This window comes from Amphiura filiformis, chromosome 5, assembly GCF_039555335.1.
Source record: "Amphiura filiformis chromosome 5, Afil_fr2py, whole genome shotgun sequence".
NCBI classification, from domain to species: Eukaryota; Metazoa; Echinodermata; class Ophiuroidea; order Amphilepidida; family Amphiuridae; genus Amphiura; species Amphiura filiformis.
The window spans coordinates 72938927-72959078 of NC_092632.1; the positions used below are offsets into that span (position 1 = coordinate 72938927).

General features: G+C 37.1%; 1 protein-coding gene across 1 annotated transcript; it reads left to right on the forward strand.

Moving 5' to 3' along the window:
• Window positions 1–137: 137 nt before the first annotated feature.
• On the forward strand, window positions 138–14210 carry LOC140153672 (transcription initiation factor TFIID subunit 6-like). The gene is given in 3 exon segments (XM_072176478.1): window positions 138–230; window positions 9939–11103; window positions 11106–14210. Coding segments are annotated over 2 exon segments (1872 nt in total). The 5' UTR covers window positions 138–230; window positions 9939–9959; the 3' UTR covers window positions 11834–14210.
• The last annotated feature ends 5942 nt before the right edge of the window (window positions 14211–20152 follow it).

Genomic DNA, 20152 nt, shown 5'->3' on the forward strand with positions numbered 1-20152 from the left:
GCATTCTATATTTATGATTTTAATTAATTATTGATTTTTATCAATTTAAATTTAATCTTTTATGACAGTAATAAATATTATGGAACATGCAAAAGGGATCTCGGGATAAGCGACATCTTTGATTCGTGGTAGAAGAAAAAGGGAAATAACGCGTCTGCTAGCTACTGAACAGGGCTAGAATTTGACTCGAAAACGGCCGAGTTTTGTTGTTCTACTTCAAGAAGAAATAGGTTTGTAATACAAATTGTATCCAGCTAATGGAATATATAAAAATAAAGTTGGCCAGTATTTGGCAGTTGCTGATTGAGCCTGCTGATGAGACTTTTGAGTAAGCTTAAAACTGAATCTGAATCATGGAATAGTGAATACATGTAAGGCCAAGTAAAATAAAAAACATGTTTCACGTCCGGGTTTTTGAAAAAAAGGAGGATGAGGGGGATTTTTATTTATTATATTTTATCACAAAATCGATGTGAATACCCATGATAATTAGAGCTGTTTTAGCATATACAATAAGTGCCTGGAAAAGGGAGGAGGCCTCTTTTTATTTGTTGTTCTGAGAGATAGGCCCCCTCTAACTATCACAAAACCTTATGAAACTTGTTACGTTCACTGCCGGCTTATCTTCTTAATAAAACTATGAAATCACACCATCAGGCGAAGTTTTACCATAATTCTTAGACTAGTTAGAGTCCTTTTATTCCTCTCCATCCTCTCTCCTCTTTTCTCCCATTCCATAGTTTTACGACATCACGGTCGGACATTACATTCAAAAGTGAATTACAATAATAAAATACATTCGCAATCATGGCGCTACGCAAATCTGCGGACATAGCGCGCCACGCCGCATACTAGTTTGAGCGCATATTGCAATTAATCGCGCATTGATAACATTACCACATGACACTCCCGAACTCCTATATGATTGTGTCAATCATCTCAAAAATGCACATTTAAATCGCGTTAAATTTACATCTTTTTGTGTGCATAAATATAATTTCATGCATACATTTGTTTTTAATGCACGTTTTAATTCATTTTATAAAATATTCTCCAAACGTACATTTGCCATAAATACAAATAAAATTTATGTGATAAATTTCTTCTCCAATGATAATCTCACACAAGTTTCCATCTCTCCAAAACATAATGAATTAAGTTATACATGTCCATGTTTATATGGAAATGTCGCTGACTAATTAAGCACTATAGCTGCATTACCAAACGCTTGTCCAGAAATTTAAATTCATCATGAAATCCTGATCAATACGCACATTTTGTGATAAAATCTTATTTTAAACACAACAGTTTTTGACGACCATATTATATTACTTTATCCCTTCATTTCAATTTTTAAAGAAATGTCGACTGATTGACTTATGCACTACTGCTGCAATCCCAAACGCTAAATCAGCTTATTACAACAATCCAATAAAAAATCTTACACACATTTTTGTACTCTGGCTGTGAAATAATGCACACATTTGTCCATGTGCATGATAATACTAAATTAAAACAATATAATGTTTCATTGCTGTTTAACTTTGTTTTTAAACGCAATTATGCTTTACACATCAAAACATTTTTGAATGCCACAATGATTGTCGTGCATTATGTAAGCTTAGGCCTACATCTCTACTAAACATGATGTATACAACATTTAATTTTGATATGTGCATACACATTTCGTTGTATGCGTACCTTTCATTTGTGCACGTACATTTGCAATATTTATAATACTTGCTTCACTATCGCACAATCCTCGTTTAAATTTTATAATATATTACTGATCATTTTCATCTGTGAAAATATAAACATCTCTTGATTGTCTTCAAGTAAAAAGGCCAACAGTCAAAATATCATACCAAATGTCTGGTCATTTAGCAAGGAATCCAAGCAGGCTAGAACCTGAAGACAGCCTCTCGTAATCCATTTTCCACATCAATCTGCCACACCGATGCGTAGCTCATGTAGACAACACTGCCACTGATGAAAACACACGATTCACCTGTCTTTTTCCAGAAGAACACAAATCAGCAATATATTCCAACGAGGAAAATGCATCAAATCTCACAATTCTGGTATTTGAACGGGATTGATGATGATACAGTCACGAAGCTATCTGTTTTCTTCTCTTCTTGCTTCTGTAGCGAAGCTATCTGGTACTGTGACGCTCTCTTCTTTCTTCCAATCCAGGCTTCCAATACAACAGTTAATCAGTTCTGCGTCCTCTTCTTTCTTCTTATGGCTAGCTCACTGAAGGTTTCTTCTTCAAAGCTGAACTAGTCTTTAAGCTTCTTTATCGACTTTGATACCATCTTTGTCGATTTTCAAGTATCGTTCTTGAAAACTTTGTTGATGTTTTCTTTGGCGATTTTCCAGTTTCTTTCTTGAAAACTTTGTTGATGTTTTCTTTGGTAATTTTCAGTTTCTTTCTTGAAAACTTCGTTGATGTTTTCTTTGTGATTTCTTTGAGTCTTTCTTAGGCTATTTCTTGAAATGGCGTACCTGTAGATTTACTTTTTCCGCTGCCACCATGTTACGTTCACTAGCGGCTTATCTTCTTAATAAAACTATGAAATCACCATCAGGCGAAGTTTTACCATAATTCTTAGACTAGTTAGAGTCTTTTTTTATTTCTCTCTCCATCCTCTCTTCCTCTTTTCTTCCCATTCCATAGTTTTACGACATCGCGGTCGGACATTACATTCAAAAGTCAATTACAATAATAAAATACATTCGCAATCATGGCGCTACGCAAAATCTCTGGGACATAGCGCGCATACGCCGCGCATACTAGTTTGAGCGCATATTGCAATTAATCGCGCATTGATAACATTACCACATGACAAAACTGTTTCTAGTATATTAGCAAGGCTATAGAAAGCATCTCTACTTCCTAGACACATTTTTTGAAAAGTTATAACTGAATTTCAAAAAATAAAAATAAAATTTAAGAAACCTCAAAAAAGGAAGCGGGAGGGGACGTGAAACATGTTTATTTTTTTATTTGGCCTAATGTGTATGTAACTAAAGTTGTTGTTTTTAAAACTTCTGTGGTCCGGGTACGCGCTGGTGAATTGCGATCGCGTAGAAGTGACAAGGTCGCCTAATACGCACCGCGCCGAAGACCAATGGGTCAGCCGGTTTGTTGTCAAGTGCGTTGATCAGTTAATCAGCGTGATTGTTATTAGCCCAAGTGAATAAAAAAACATGTTTCTCGTCCCCACCTGCCTTCATTTTTGAAGATTTTGCATTTTTCTTTTTATTTTGCAATCTTTCTGTCGTACCTTTTTGTAGAGATATACTAATGTAGAGAAGTTGCAACTTCTTTACAATTTAGTATTACATGTAGAAGCATTTGTGTACACCCATTGTATGTGTGAGTTACGGCTTTTCACAATCCTTATAGTTTTTTGAGTTCAGAATGGCTGAGGTGGTTGTTGAGGCGCGGGTTGAGGCGGTGGCGGTATCTACATGGATCGAATCCATGGGTTCCTACAGTCACCCATGGAAAACAGTGTACTGAATAGCTGTACACCATGTCCATATTGGCCAAGGGATGGTTTGTTTACATGGCAATAATTCCTTCAGAATAGGCAATACAGATTCCAAACATATAAAACTTACCTTATATCAGTTTTAGTTGCCCTAATAACTCCAAATTGACATGACAATTAATTATATTTGCTCAATTTCATACCAAAATCAAGGAAAACATGGTTTTGTTATTGCAAAATAACATGAAAATGAGAAAGGTTATATCTGGTCATTTGCAGTAGGCCACTTCAGGTAATCAATATTGGTCCTTGAATTGCGTGCACCTGAGTGACTTTTTGCTCATTGTAAGAGTGATAGTGTTGTAAACTTGATTGCATAACATTAAGATTGCCAACTGACATCCTTTGTATTTGAGTTGTCTGATGATGGTATTAGAACTGTCATGGATGTAAACATTACACAAAATGTCAACAAAACATGCTACTGCAGAACTCTATGCCTGTATGTGTGTGTCTGAGGGCCGATCTGAGGGCTGATGACACATTCGATGGGTGTAGGCGGTATCATGTACAAATATAGATTTTGTGTGTGTGCGCGTTGAATCAACTGATCATATCTTTGCATCCATATGGGCTACAGGCATGGTTAAGAGCTCTTTTGAAAGATTATTAATTATGCTAATTGTTTAACTTTTACGTACAAAACCATGGGCGTGTGCAGGATTTGTTACTGCGGGGGGCTGAATCTAAATCGTTTGTGCCACTAAGTATATTGCGTCGCGCTTATGCGACGTAGAAAATGTCTGAGGGGATGTGCCTCCTCCAAGTGAGAAACTTTTGCAAAATGAAGGACCAATTGAAACCATTTGGTGGACTATTTTGGTATTATTATTGTGCACAATTTGAGTTTGAAAAAGCCGAAAATTGATGAAAAGAAGCTATTAAAAAGCCATTCGTGGACAAGTTCTCACTATTATTAACTGTATAAATTACTGTAAACATTAAAGGCCCTTTCAGTGATTTCACAGGAACATTAAAAAAAATGGAAATTTGTCAGAGTTGCTTAGAAATAAAGAATAAGTCTACAGAATTTCATTAAACCACTTTTCCCTGAATGCATCGACAAATTAGTCAAAAACAGAAGCTTTAGAAAGGTTTTCTACTTCAACTCAGATCGACTCGAGAAAATCGAGATTTTTCGTACAGTCGCCACCAATCGACTGGAAAAACTTCCTAGTCCAGTGTTTCTAACACGGGGAAGTAGAGTCTAAATTGATTTAAAACCTGGACGCTTAATTTTTGTAGTAGAAAACAAAATAAGCAATTAAAGGTCACCGAGGCAAACTAACGGTCAATTCAAATATGAAAAACAGTTAAAATTGTGTATTTTGTTTAAAATAGTAGCTACTGATGTAATAAGTAGTAGAAACAATACATAGCAACGCGCATGGTACGTGTGGAGAGTGAGCTTCTTTCGATCTCGAGTCGGACTTTTTGTACTGTCAGTATCAAAAGTCCAGAATCATGCAAATGCTTTATTTTGTCTAAAATACACGGCTTTCGACCGAACCACTAGCACTCTAGCAGGCTATGTTAGCACATCTATGCCAATTACAAAGGTACCAAAATCTGAATTTTGATGATTTTTACGATCGTCCGGATGAGCAAATCACTGAATGGGCCTTTAAGTGTCGGGTGTCCAAAGCAGAAACCAAAAAGGCGAAACAGGGGGTGTATGAGAAACTTTTGCAAACTGAAAGCCCAATTGAAGCATTTGGTGGACCATTCTGGCACTATTATTGTGAACAATTTTAGTTTGAAAAATCTGAAAATGGGTTAAATGAAGGCCCAAATTGAAGCCATTCGTGGACAAATTTTCACTATTATTGTATAAATAATTATTGCTTTTAGTGTTGGGTGAAGTGAAAAGGGGAATTTGTTTATCCATACACACTGTGTATTAACACAGGGGAGTTGGAAAAATTTGCAAAATAAAGGTCAAATTGAACTGGAATCATGCAAATTGGTAAATACTTTTAGGCGCAAATTTCTAGAAAAGGCGATGAGACGATACCAATATAGGTAGTTCTATACCAGCCGGATGACCCAAATGTGTTTTTGGAGAATATTTTGTTAAAATTTTGCCCATATCATTGAAAACCCAGCTCTGTTTTTGCCAAAATTGGTTGATTTGGACTAGACATTTTTGATATAAAAAGTCAAAATACATTCAGTCCGCAGAAAAATTAGAAAGTGTCTAAATAATAAATCACATCGATCATATACATTATATGCACAATTTTTGGATCGTGGGTTTAGGAAGCTTGTGAACACTGGCAGGCCAAGCGTTTATTGGCGGTCCACATGGGCTGGTTGGCCCCCTGGCGGGCCCCTTACTGTAAGAAAACAGTTAAAATTGTGTATTTTGTTTAAAATAGTAGCTACTGATGTAATAAGTAGTAGAAACAATACGCAACGCGCATGGTACGGTGGAGAGTGAGCTTCTTTCGATCTCGAGTCGGACTTTTTGTACTGTCAGTATCAAAAGTCCAGAATCATGCAAATGCTTTATTTTGTCTAAAATACACGGCTTTCGACCGAACCACTAGCACTCTAGCAGGCTATGTTAGCACATCTATGCCAATTACAAAGGTACCAAAATCTGAATTTTGATGATTTTTACGATCGTCCGGATGAGCAAATCACTGAATGGGCCTTTAAGTGTCGGGTGTCCAAAGCAGAAACCAAAAAGGCGAAACAGGGGGGTGTATGAGAAACTTTTGCAAACTGAAAGCCCAATTGAAGCCATTTGGTGGACCATTCTGGCACTATTATTGTGAACAATTTTAGTTTGAAAAATCTGAAAATGGGTTAAATGAAGGCCCAAATTGAAGCCATTCGTGGACAAATTTTCACTATTATTGTATAAATAATTATTGCTTTTAGTGTTGGGTGAAGTGAAAAGGGGAATTTGTTTATCCATACACACTGTGTATTAACACAGGGGAGTTGGAAAAATTTGCAAAATAAAGGTCAAATTGAACTGGAATCATGCAAATTGGTAAATACTTTTAGGCGCAAATTTCTAGAAAAGGCGATGAGACGATACCAATATAGGTAGTTCTATACCAGCCGGATGACCCAAATGTGTTTTTGGAGAATATTTTGTTAAAATTTTGCCCATATCATTGAAAACCCAGCTCTGTTTTTGCCAAAATCGGTTGATTTGGACTAGACATTTTTGATAAAAAAAGTCAAAATACATTCAGTCCGCAGAAAAATTAGAAAGTGTCTAAATAATAAATCACATCGATCATATACATTATATGCACAATTTTTGGATCGTGGGTTTAGGAAGCTTGTGAACACTGGCAGGCCAAGCGTTTGGGGTCCACAGGGGCTGGCCCCTGGGGGCCCCTTACTGTAAGAAAACAGTTAAAATTGTGTATTTTGTTTAAAATAGTAGCTACTGATGTAATAAGTAGTAGAAACAATACATAGCAACGCGTAGTGCAGTGGAGAGTGAGCTTCTTTTCGATCTCGAGTCGGACTTTTTGTACTGTCAGTATCAAAAGTCCAGAATCATGCAAATGCTTTATTTTGTCTAAAATACACGGCTTTCGACCGAACCACTAGCACTCTAGCAGGCTATGTTAGCACATCTATGCCAATTACAAAGGTACCAAAATCTGAATTTTGATGATTTTTACGATCGTCCGGATGAGCAAGTCACTGAATGGGCCTTTAAGTGTCGGGTGTCCAAAGCAGAAACCAAAAAGGCGAAACAGGGGGTGTATGAGAAACTTTTGCAAACTGAGAGCCCAATTGAAGCCATTTGGTGGACCATTCTGGCACTATTATTGTGAACAATTTTAGTTTGAAAAATCTGAAAATGGGTTAAATGAAGGCCCAAATTGAAGCCATTAGTGGACAAATTTTCACTATTATTGTATAAATAATTATTGCTTTTAGTGTTGGGTGAAGTGAAAAGGGGTATTTGTTTATCCATAAACACTGTGTATTAACACCGGGGGGTTGGAAAAAGTTGCAACATATAGGTCAAATTGAACTGGAATCATGCAAATTGGTAAATACTTTTAGGCGCAAATTTCTAGCAAAGGCGATGAGACGATACCAATATAGGTAGTTCTATACCAGCCGGATGACCCAAATGTGTTTTTGGAGAATATTTTGTTAAAATTTTGCCCATATCATTGAAAACCCAGCTCTGTTTTTTGACAAAAGCGGTTGATTTGGACTAGACATTTTGATAAAAAAGTCAAAATACATTCAGTCCATGAAAAATTAGAAAGTGTCTAAATAATAAATCACATCGATCATATACATTATATGCACAATTTTTGGATCGTGGGTTTAGGAAGCTTGTGAACACTGGCAGGCCAAGCGTTTGCGGCGGTCCACGGGGCTGGCCCCCTGGCGGGGGCCCCCTTACGTAAGAAAATTTTATATTTGGTGAACTAAAAATGCTTAATTTCAGGCCCTCTTTTAGTCTAAATTCACCAAATTATCAAGAAAAAAAGGTATGTGTGATTTTTTTGGGGAGGTGCTGGGCAAAAGGATACTCCAGCCCCCGCCACCCCCACTTAAAATGTTGGGTGCATATCTCCTCCATTGATTACCTACCGGTACATCTATTCTGACGTATCATAGGCCTGTATGGCGGCATACCGGGTACTCTAAATCCATTAAGCGGGGAAGGGGGGGGCTCAAATATCATTGGCTATCATTGGCTTTCTTTGTTTCCTTTTCCTTTACTTCTTCCTTTCTTTCCTTTTCTTTCTTTCTTTCTTCCTTTCTTTCTTTTCTTTTCTTTTCTTTCTTCCTTTCTTTCTCCTCTTCTTTTTTTTTTCGGGGTCTGTGCGTGCGGGGGGCTGAAGCCCCCAAAGCCCCCCTGGACACGCTAGTGAAAACTACCCGTTTTCATAGTAAACACTGTAGTAAGCAATGCAGATGTCTTCAAAATCTACAAGTTGCTGTAAATATTTAATTACTTATCCTATCATAGTCAAAGTATACATTTTCTGAGAGGAAATCTGATGAGGAATATAAATATGGACTTACTTTTTCTGTATCGGTTAGGGGTAAAATGTTTCAGTTCAAAATATGTTGAATTGTAAACAAATTTGAACATATTTTGGGACACCCTGTATTCCGCAAATACCAAACAGCTGTAATTTTTTTTCTTCCCAAGTCAGTAGGCTCCCCTAACCTCTAGCTCTAACCAAATCAATGTTGTTTACTTTCAGTTTATAACTGCAAGATGGTAATAAGCAATGCATTAAGTGACCCATTTTTATTTGAAATTTTTATTCCACCCTGTATAACTTCAAGGTCACCCTGTACAATGAGTTGAAATGTGTATTTGAATTGCTTTTGCCTTCAGCTTTTCAAAAATGTATACTTTTGCTAGTTTAGGGTTGATAGTAGGGTGGTCACATGAAAATTTCAAACCCACCCCTGGAATTACTTTTTCTGTCAGGATTGTTCCTTCTGCAAAATGATTAAAAAAAACTTTTGAATCAACTCAATCAGACAATTCGTTGCAAAGATACAGCCTTTTAAAGATTCACAAAATTGGCCATTTTTACCCCATTTTTAGGAAAATCCTGATTTTGTCATAAATTTGCATATTCATGAAGCGATAATTGTGGGAATAAAGCCAAAGAAGGCATGAGATGTATTGTGTTTGTTTATTTAATGTTCATTTATGCAAATATTAAATATCCAGGGTCATAATTGCTATATTTGCTTCTTTACAACATTTTTAAAATGGCTTAAATCACAAAAATAACTCTTTTGCCAGGACTTTTAAGGTAAATATGTGTGATTTTCACCATTGAGGGCGCTATTGTGTGCCAATTATGACCTTCAAAGGCCTGTATTTCCTAAACTACACCACCAAATTGTCTGATTTTTGCACAGCATTTTGCTCTGAGGATCTAGATTGTAAAACTGAATATAGCATAATTGTACATCTTTGGGAAAATAGTTTTATTTGATGACAAAAATTTATTTTGTGCGTAACTTTTTTATGCGTGACCGTACAAAAATGCTATATTCACCTTCATTACGAGCAGAAAATTTTCTATCTAATTAGGTAGTCGGGTCTGCACAGAAGTTACTAGGAGACAAATTATATGGAATTCAAAATGCCCAAAAGTTTTCCAACTGCTGCAGAATCTGTTACAATTTCCACCATACATTTGTGTATGTAAGCAGGGGTACACACAATAGCTAGCATTGTGGCCACCCTATTGATAGTTGTGTAGATATTCTAATTTGAAACTTGATTGGTGTAAAATTCATAATATTTGTGATGCAACGCTAACTTCGCTAAGGGTGGCGAGTTCAAAACACATGGCCAGAAGTTATTTTTAATTAACTTAATATTTATTTACTTGTTTGTTTTCTGTACAGGTGCGCACTATTGAGCGGGCCATGGCAGAGATTCCAGAGAAAAAAGAAGCCAAGGCTCATGTTTCATCCGAGTCCATCAAAGTTGTTGCTGAATCTGTTGGTGTCGCACAACTTCCAGAAGATAGCACACTTCTACTAGCAGAAGATGTTACCTTCAGGCTGAAAACCATGGTTCAGGAGGCATCGAAATTCATGAAGAATGGCAAGAGACGGAAACTGTCCACAGCCGACTTTGACAATGCGCTCAAGTCACAAAATGTAGAGCCATTGTATGGATTCAGAGCTCCAGACCATATTCCATTTCGGTTTGCAAGCGGCGGTGGTAGAGAGTTGCATTTCATCGAAGAGAAGGATCTTGACTTGTCGGAGATTATCAACATGCCACTGCCAAAAGTTCCTTTAGATGTAGCCTTAAAGGCTCATTGGTTAAGCATTGAAGGAATACAACCTTCAATTCCAGAGAATCCTCCTCCAGTGGAGAAAGATATGCAACAGAGTGAGACTACCAAGGTGATGGTGAATAAAAAGCCCACAAAAGATGCCCTGTTACATAAAAACAAACTGTTGAGTGAAGGTGGTAACACTTTGGCTGCTAAGAGTAAAGCACTTGCAGCAGAAGCTGTCAAACTGAAACCAATTATCACACACGAACTGTCAGTTGAACAGCAGCTGTACTATAAAGAGATCACAGAGGCATGTGTTGGGTCATCAGAAACCAGAAGAGCTGAAGCACTGCAGAGTTTAGCGTCAGATCCAGGACTCTACCAGATGTTGCCACGATTCAGTGCATTCATTTCGGAAGGCGTCAAGATTAATGTGGTGCAGAGCAATCTAGCTCTACTCATCTACTTGATGAGAATGGTCAAAGCACTAATTGATAATCCAACTCTGTACTTGGAAAAATACCTCCATGAATTGATCCCAGCAATAATGACTTGCATCGTCAGCAAGCAACTCTGTTTAAGACCCGATGTGGATAACCACTGGGCTTTGAGAGACTTTGCGGCTAGACTTATGGCTACAATGTGTAGAAAGTTCAATACCACGACCAATAACATTCAGCCTCGTATCTCAAAGACATTTGACAAGTCCTTGTCTAGCGATAAGGCTCCGATGGCAACCTTATATGGCTCTCTGGCGGGTTTGTGTGAGTTAGGTACTGATGTGATAAAACAGTTGTAATGCCCAAACTCAAAGTTCTTGGTGAGAGGATAAAAGCGGCTGTTGAGAGCCAATTTGTGACAAACGTGGATAAGATAGCATCAGAGCATCTAAAGCAGATGATTCTGAAGCATTGCGCTGCCTATCTGAGACAAGTATCTGATGGTCCAGATGAGCCAGAAACATATGAAGAGGAATTTGGCTACCTCGGTAGCGCTCTGTGTTCACACGTGATCAAATTACGTTTGCAGCCAGTACAATCAGCAGCAGTACAATCCACGCCTGGACTCATACGACCTAGCCTGAGCACATCACGCTCGTCGTCCTTCCTAGGCAGCAGCACTCCAAGAACACCAACATTTTTCCCTCGCACACCAGGCTACATGTCTCCAAGAACACCTGTGTCTATGGCTATGCCCAGGACCCCAATAACTCCCAGTACACCGCAGTCACATAAAATAATGCTTGTTACATCACAAAGCAGCAAAGGTCTAGCTCCTCTCTCCTCTCCATCTAGCACTTCAACTCCTCTCTCAGTTTCGGTCACCTCGTCTTCGTCATCAAGGATTCCGCCACCATCGTCGCCTCAGCTGTCCCCAGCACCGACTGCTACTAATATGCTTATGTCATTAGTCCATGCAGCCAGTATGCAATCGCCTCTTAACACTGATCAGGGATTAGAGGTAGAGGTAAAGCAAGAGTCTACAGAACCAATGCAGGTTGATGGAAAATAGCATTAGTAATTTAGATTTACTGTGTAAAGTGTAAACTATCTAAATACCTAGAACTTACTTGGTACATGTATATAAAAGTAGCTCAATTTTCAATCGCTGAGTGAGAGACGTTGAGGGTAAAGAACAGTGCATTTTGGTCCCAAATTTGTGAGAAAAGATGGTGGATGTACAGTGTACATATTGCAGGTAACCAACAGTAAATGCAGTGTACAAAGTGGGAATTCATACTTGTGTTCAACATTCTTTGAATTTTGGATTTTTCCAATTTAGAGTTGAACCGTTTTCTTATATTTCAGATTTAGTCAAATCATTTATTTAGGCCAATGACGTCTCACAAACCACCCCTGATGGAACACAAGACCTATCATTTTCATGTGGCCAATCCCAACAATTGAGCACTACAACATTTTTAAAATGATGTCAAACTGTCATTTTAAAATTAAATAATTTTGTGATGTACCGGTACCATGAATTTCTGGAATAAGGTTTCGAACTACAGTATAAGTGGCAGAATCTTCGGGTTCAATTTAGAGGATACACAGTACAGTACATGTATATGTAATGTCAGAAATTATATTACACTATATATCCCTTCTCTTAAAACTATATATCCCGGCACTTCGGCCATATTCAAGGTTAAAGGTCAACGCAGTGGTCAAATTTCAAAGTTGCTCAAAGTTGACCTTTAACCTTGAATATGACCGGAATGCGGGGAATTATTTTTTGTTAACATTTTGAATGTGTTATAGGACCATAAAAGGAAGCTAAAAAAGTTGGTTTGATAGAGTCCTGGGGGAATACACATTAAACCCTGGTACATGTATGTACTGGACTATAGAAAAATTATTTAATTTGTGTACATCGTTGAACATTCAACGACGCTTGTTACTCCGCGACTAATCATGGCAATACACAAGCATACAACGCTACTCTACGCATCCATATTAGCGAGGTTATCTGCGTACAACAGCTTACTATGCACGGACAGAGTAAACCCAAAACATTTTACAGAAATGTAAAAATGTTGGGTTATGGTATATAATTACAGGATATATATGTACATGTATAAAGGGTATAAAACGTTTTGATAACATTCAAAAACATTTTTGAAAGCTTGCTGCAAGACATTCTATTTGAAGTATTGAAAAAATATTTTGCAAAAAAAAGTTTGCCAAAAATATTTTACAATAACATTCTGATAAGTTAACATTTTCTAAATGTTGTTATAGTGTGTTTTCATATAAACATTTGAAAAAAAAGGTGCCCATGACTGTCACATAAACTGACATTTAAAATGTTCGGACCAAAACAAACACATTTATACCCTGTTAATAATGTTTTAAAAACATTTTGTGTTTGCTGGGAAGGAAGTGTCTGAGTGATAAAATCTAAGACAGCTTGAACCGAACGGCATCTGTGATCCTGCGTCATATACTGGGGTACGGTACCCAAAAAAGGTGGTTTTGTTACATTTTGATGTGCACCTTGGATTTCAATACACTGCCTCTTGAGTATTCTTTCACTTAGAAGATACAATTAGGTCTTAAATTGAGGCTAATTTATTCTATATTACGGTACTCACATTTTTATCCTGTTTTAAAATAATTTTAATTATTTTCTTATGACGTTTGGCATGAAATGTGCCAAGGGTGGTTGTGGATTAGGGGGAGGGATTCATATCGTAAATTTGATCTAAAACCCCCCCATTAAAAATTTAAATATAGTAAAAAAAATGTCTAAATGAACTCCCAGACATCTAAACCAAGTAAATAAATACAGAAGGTCATTTAAAAGACTAATACTTGCTCAGAATGATTGTAAATGTGGAAAAAAGAGGTGGGGTTAAATCTCCCCTACTTTGTGATTGTTTTTGCCCGCACTCTCTCATTTTTCAACCGATTTCTATAAAAAAAAGGTGTCAAAATGCTCAGGAGGATGAACTACTTCAAATGAGACGTGTAGGTAAAATGTTTGAAACATTTCATATTTTTTTTACTATGTAACACAAAGGTACCCCCAGTTTGTGACACAGGACCCTGTGTCATTTAATGTTCAGTAGCTACATAGCTAGCCTCACGACAGCTGGCTGAGACTTAAAGGAACAATGTTTGATATTTGTGCATAGTGTGAATAGGTTTGTAAATTAAACCACATTTCTTTTGGTTAATTTCTTACATCGATATTATAGACTGGTCATTGGGTATATTGACTTTTGAAACTGGTGTTAAAATAATCTTGGATTGTGCAGATAATATGTGACACAATCTTCCCCACTTATGCCAATTATTTACTCTTAAGTGATGGAAAAAACCATGTTCTATGGGTGGATGGACCTTTCAAGTAGGGTTGGTCGGTCAAGAGTTTTCTTTGGAGGTTAAAGATTTTTTGCTAACATATTTTCTGAAAATGTTCAGCCAAAATCAATCAATTTTGGCTTACAAAACGACTGATTTTACATGATTTTAGCACAAGATGTAAAAAAAATCTCCAAAACACAAAACTCTGGGTCGGTCGGGCCCGTAGAATCCTGCGTAGAACAGCAGGGACTGCCTTTTAAGGAGAGTAGAAGTGATGTAACAATAACATGACTAACTACTACATATGTATAGCAATAAGTTTTTGAATAATTTTTGAATATGTCGCACTGCACTTGTTTTGTACGTTCACATGGTATCTCTGCAACCATAGATGTCAAAGAACGGGGATAAAGACCAGGATATTCATATCCTGCTGATCACTCGCAACTGTAAGATTAGTATCTTTGAAAAGAGCGATATTGTATTCAATCTATGATTGCAGACAGGTGATGAGTGCAACCTGCTTGTAGTGCAGGGTGATATATATTCAAAAATTGTTTTAACCTATTGCTATGGTGATTAATCCTGTTACATCATCGTTTCTACAGCAAATACATGAGGAATGTAATTTGTACATTTGAAAAGTTTTTAAACTTTTAAAATGTACAAATTACATTCCTCGTGTTACTACTTGCTGATATTCTACATGTAATTTCATCAAATTGAGTATATAATACTATTATAGTTCAATACATGTTTGAGATTGGCAGAATGTGTCCATTATGCTCAAATGCACTAACATGGTTTTTAGTAACCAATTTTAACAAAAATCAAAGACCCTTAATTGAGAGGAAAAAACCCAAAACATTCTGTCATTTCCTACAATATATATCGATGACATTTTTTTTGCATACATGGATGTAGTTTCTTTAGTAATTTTTTTACCATGCTGTAACTTTTTTTATCCTGACATATACATGTACAACCATGAAAATATGTTGTGTGATATGTACATAAATTATATGTATACTGTACATCTGAGAAGAATCCAGGAAGAATGAACAAACTTTAAGTATTGACTTTGTCCTTCTTTTCATTTGAGTGAAAATTTGGTAAATTTCGAAAGATTTCATAATCATTTTGCATTGAAACACTCATCACAAAATATACATGTAGATCCCATCATAGCAAAAACAAACATTTTCTGAAAGAAAAACTAAATTTCGCACATGCAAATCCAGATATGCATGAAAAAGTGGTCGAAAAGCAAATCCTCAAAAATATGAAACATCAAAACAATGGCGTCTTTCAAATAAAATGAAAAAATGTATTGGTACAAAGTAGAGGCAATGGCTAAAATATATACGGTACATTGATAGGGTTGTGCCTTAGGATACAAGGAGAAACATGTTTAAGTTTTGGTCAAAATTTGAGGAATATACATGAAAACATGCTTTCAGAAAATGTGTAGTAACTGCAGTTTGTGCTTTGTTAATTATGATAAATATGAGTGTCTCAGTGTAAAATGATGTGCGATCCTTGACATTTACTGAAAAATTAAATGCGTGTGCGTTCTTCAATTGACTTAACTGTTGGTCTGTTCTCCAGTGGCGTGCGCAAAGGGGGGAGGGGCAGGGGGCCATGCCCCCTACTTTTGTTGGTCATTCAGGGGAAAAACGTTAAAAACATCAAAATTTGCTCCTAATCAGACTCCATTTGGGGGAACTGAACAACCTACCCCCCCCCCCCCCAACACACACACACACTTTCAATGTGCTGCGCACGCCACTGCTGTTCTCTCTGATAAATTAAATAAAACTTTGTGATCAAAAGCACCAAAAGATTATATTTCATATAAAAGTACAGTTGATTCTATTTCAAACAGTAGCTTATTTCAAAGATTGTATTCATTATTTCATTCAGTGTTGTAGGTCTCGAGACCAGGTCTCGGTCTCGAGACCTGGTTTTGCAGTGTCTCGGTCTCGGATGTATAGGTCTCGGTCTCGGAACTCAAAAGTCTCGGTCTCGGACCTCAAAAGTCTTGGTCTCGAACGTTTTTTAGTTCGAGACCTAAAGAGAAAAAAAAGATTTTCTGTTGTTGTTCATTACTTTTTCTTTACCCTAAATTTCAATGAATGTTGAAGAAATTGTTAAGAATAAAGAAACAGAAATCATTTTTATGATAGTGACATGTAGGGCCTGTGAGTTTAGGGATTTAACAATGGAGTTATAAATGAATCATAAGTGAGCATGTTCGGATGTGAGCTTCCAATTTCAGTTCATGATTAAACATAGGTACTAGGTAGGCAGGTGGCAGAAGCGGAGGATATATTTTGCAATGGGAACATCCTCTACAAAAGCATAATAGACCCATTCCATGTCAACTCCAGGGATGTGCACCGCAGCACCTCTTCAATTTTTTTCTTTTTCTGTGTGGTGGTAGATATTGATGAGAAAGTACAATCCCGAAAATTTGAGCTTCATACTCCATTTCGTTTTAGGGGGGTCAGTGTAAAAAATGTGTCGCAACGCGAAAGACGACGTTTGGAGTAATGTCCTACCAAAGGGCTCTGACTGGCAAAAAATGGACAATAAAATTATTTTTACTTTTGGAGTTCTGACCCCCCAAAGTTGGTCCTGGATGGACGAAGTTGCATTTTCAGGGCCCTACAGGGTGTCCCAGAATGATCTGTACCGGGAAAGATGGAATTTTTTAGGTATGAAGGGCATGTTGAATGGCCATATTGTTTTGCATTTTAAGTTTTACATATATTTAGCTTTCTCAGATTTTTTAGATTTTAAAAATTTGACGTTTCTTGTAGAAGTTATAGAAGATTGCGTAAAAATGGTGAATTCTAAGTTTTGACAACACAACCTATTTTGAAAATCTGTAACATTACTAACCGTTCAGCACAAAGTTATTTGGAAAAAGTTATGCAGGTATTTTAGCTGTGCCCTGTTCATATTTCCAATAAATAGCCGATATCTATCTATTATTTATGACGTTACTGAAGCAATCATTATATGGAATTAAAGATTTGTGGCCTAATCCCATTCTCTATTTGGCGGTAGATTTAAATATAGTTATTGTGGTGTGAGGTCCATGTCATTTGAAATGCTTGCAGAGATCGAACTGGCTGTGGTACAGAAAAGACGGCTCCTCAATTTACTGTACAGCATTTCTGGATTTCTTTCAAAAACTTACTGGCAAACCGGCAGCTATGTTGAGACGCAAAGAAGATTCATTTGACGATAGTGTATAACGTAAAGAAGTTTGACGAGCACGGAACTGTCAGGAATCGGCAGAGTGCAGCTTCAGGTTCTCGTAAGCATGTTAAGACTGTAAGAACTAGAGCGAACATTGCAGCTGTCCGGCAAGCTTTAAGGCGCAGCCCCAACAGTAGTTGTCGTCGAAATGCTGTGCCAAGCATCACACGTTCTTCATTTAATCGTATCGTGCCATTTTTCAAAGGTATGCGAGCCGTTTTTCATCGATTTTACATTATTGCATGCCACGCCAAAACAAATAAAGGTAGCGTGCTGAAATTAACAGAATAAGTAGGAGACATGTCCAACATTATAATGCTGGTATCAAAAATAGATACACTGCCCGTCTTCTATTTTTAGTTATTTTTGCAAACACGGTACAAATCATTCTGGGACACCCTGTATATCTTTTAAAGTAAAGGAGTTAAAAGTTTTCTGATGCCAGATTTGAAATCTACACAAATAAGTACCCCAGGATACATACTTTTCAAAGTTGTAAAGGGTTGCCTTTATACATTTATGGACCTCCAAACGTCGTCTTTCGCGTTGCGACACATTTTTTATGCTGACCCCCCTAAATTTCAAATTGATGCCACGGGAAAACGAAATGGAGTATGAAGCTCAAATTTTCGGGATTGTACTTTCTTATCAATATCTACCACCACACAGAAAAAGAAAAAAATTGAAGAGGTGCTGCTTTGCACATCCCTGGAGTTGACATGGAATGGGTCAATAGAAGAAATAAAGCAATAAATAAATAAAGCCCTGTGCAGTGTGCATCTTCTTTTCAGCACGAAAAACACTGTGTTTTGGGCCCAAATATGGTAAAATTGCTCAATTTTGCGCGCTTCGTGCACTGGCTCAAATATGGTAGTACCTGGGAAAACTTACTTGACTCCCCCGACAAAGCCTGCCAACCGCGGAACCGCCTCTCTGGAAGGGCCTCTGTCCGTGGGCATCTGTGATATTTAGCTTTCCGGAACTTGAAAATTGTTTCTACAAAAGACGGTGGAACCCGACTCCTCCGGAAACTCGGTCCTCACCTAGTACAGGGTGTATCAAAATGATTGGTACCGACGACTTTTCATTTTTGCAATTTTTTTTTACTATGTTTTGTACCAGTTTGGGGTTAATTATTTACATATTTGAAATGATAGTAGTTTTATCTTCTCTACGAATTTTAGATCTTAAAGATAGCACATTCGGTTCAGAAGTTACATGATTCTAAAGGAAAGTAGGTGTTTTACACTTTTCATCGTAACGCTGGATCCGTAGCGCACCATTTTCAAGCTGTTGCGCTCTATTTTATTACAAATACCTGTCGAGAATGATATTTATGTTGAAGATCTTGGAAATGTTTTATTTTTTCCTTGCATATTTCTTCATTCACGATGTGTTCTAATCAATATTTATTGGTTGATAGTAATGTCAAAGCCGTAATACCTTATTAACTTGAATTAAGAGCATGTATGCAATAAACATTTCAAGCAATGAACATATTCATCTTGTTGTGTATAAGTAAAACCATGATTACACCGATCTTCATTTAATTGACAATAGCTCCCAGATGCATCAACCTTTCATCGTCAGATTATTAGATCAATAAGTTAACATATGCCCCTTTCAATTTATAATACAAAAACAATATTAATTAGCAATCTTATATTTTTTGATATATTTTTTAAAATGTCACATGTCTCGGTACCAATCATTTTGATACACCCTGTACCTACAAAAGTTTAAGCCTACGTCTCCCGTTCAGAGCTGTAGCCGGGTCCCCCTCTTGGCCTGTCAAAATTGTGGCCCCCGGCCTGCCAAAAAATCGTACCCCCCCATTGTCACATGCCAAATTTGTGGGATCCAAACTTTAAAACCTTATTGGTCTAGAAATATATTGCGTCGGAGAGCAGCGAGCAGGAAGAATTGCATATTTAAGCGTTTTCGTACTAATTGCCTAAGCCTTTTGGTATATAGCATTTTATTTAAAAGGCGCCCATAAATGTATGACAAAAATGTTTGCCCCCCCCTCTTAGCTGACCAAATATTGCGCCCCCTCCTAACCAAAACCTCTTATTTTACCCTCCCCTGGCTCATATTTCTTACGCAGCCCCTATTGTTTTAGTTTTGTTTTGTGCAAGTTGACTGAAAAAAAATACACAACTGTTTTTTGATGGATCACTTTTTTCCATTTTATAAAATTACGTCACTGCATCGGACTCCAAGACGTCTTTAATTTTTTTAAATAGTTTTTTATTATGATAAACTGAACCCTTAGACCCTCTATAACTGTAAAATGCTGGTAACCTTAAAGCCGCTCCCATATATCTCCAAGGCATAATGGTTATAGCCTCCGAAGGGTCTTTTGTTCGAAAACCCATTTGTTATAAACCCCAATTCTGACCCTACCCCAAACCCTCACCTATAATCTAAGTCCTAATCCTAACCCTAAACAAATCTCAACCTAATCGTAAACATCTAACCATAACTGCTAACATTGACCCTAACCTAGAATCCGAAGTTTACCGGTTTCTAAAATCCATTTTCCGTGTTGTAATCCGTGTTGTAAAATTTGTAAATCCGTGTTTCATGAATAAAGCTTAAAATGTATAAACAGTGTTTCAAAGTTTTTTCTTAGTAAAATTCCAATAAAAAACTCACGTTTTCCAGACAGTTTCGGCAATCCAGTCTGTTGCCTTTAGCAATGGTATGCCAATCGATCCTTTGGTGGATGGTATGACGTCATCGGAAGATGATG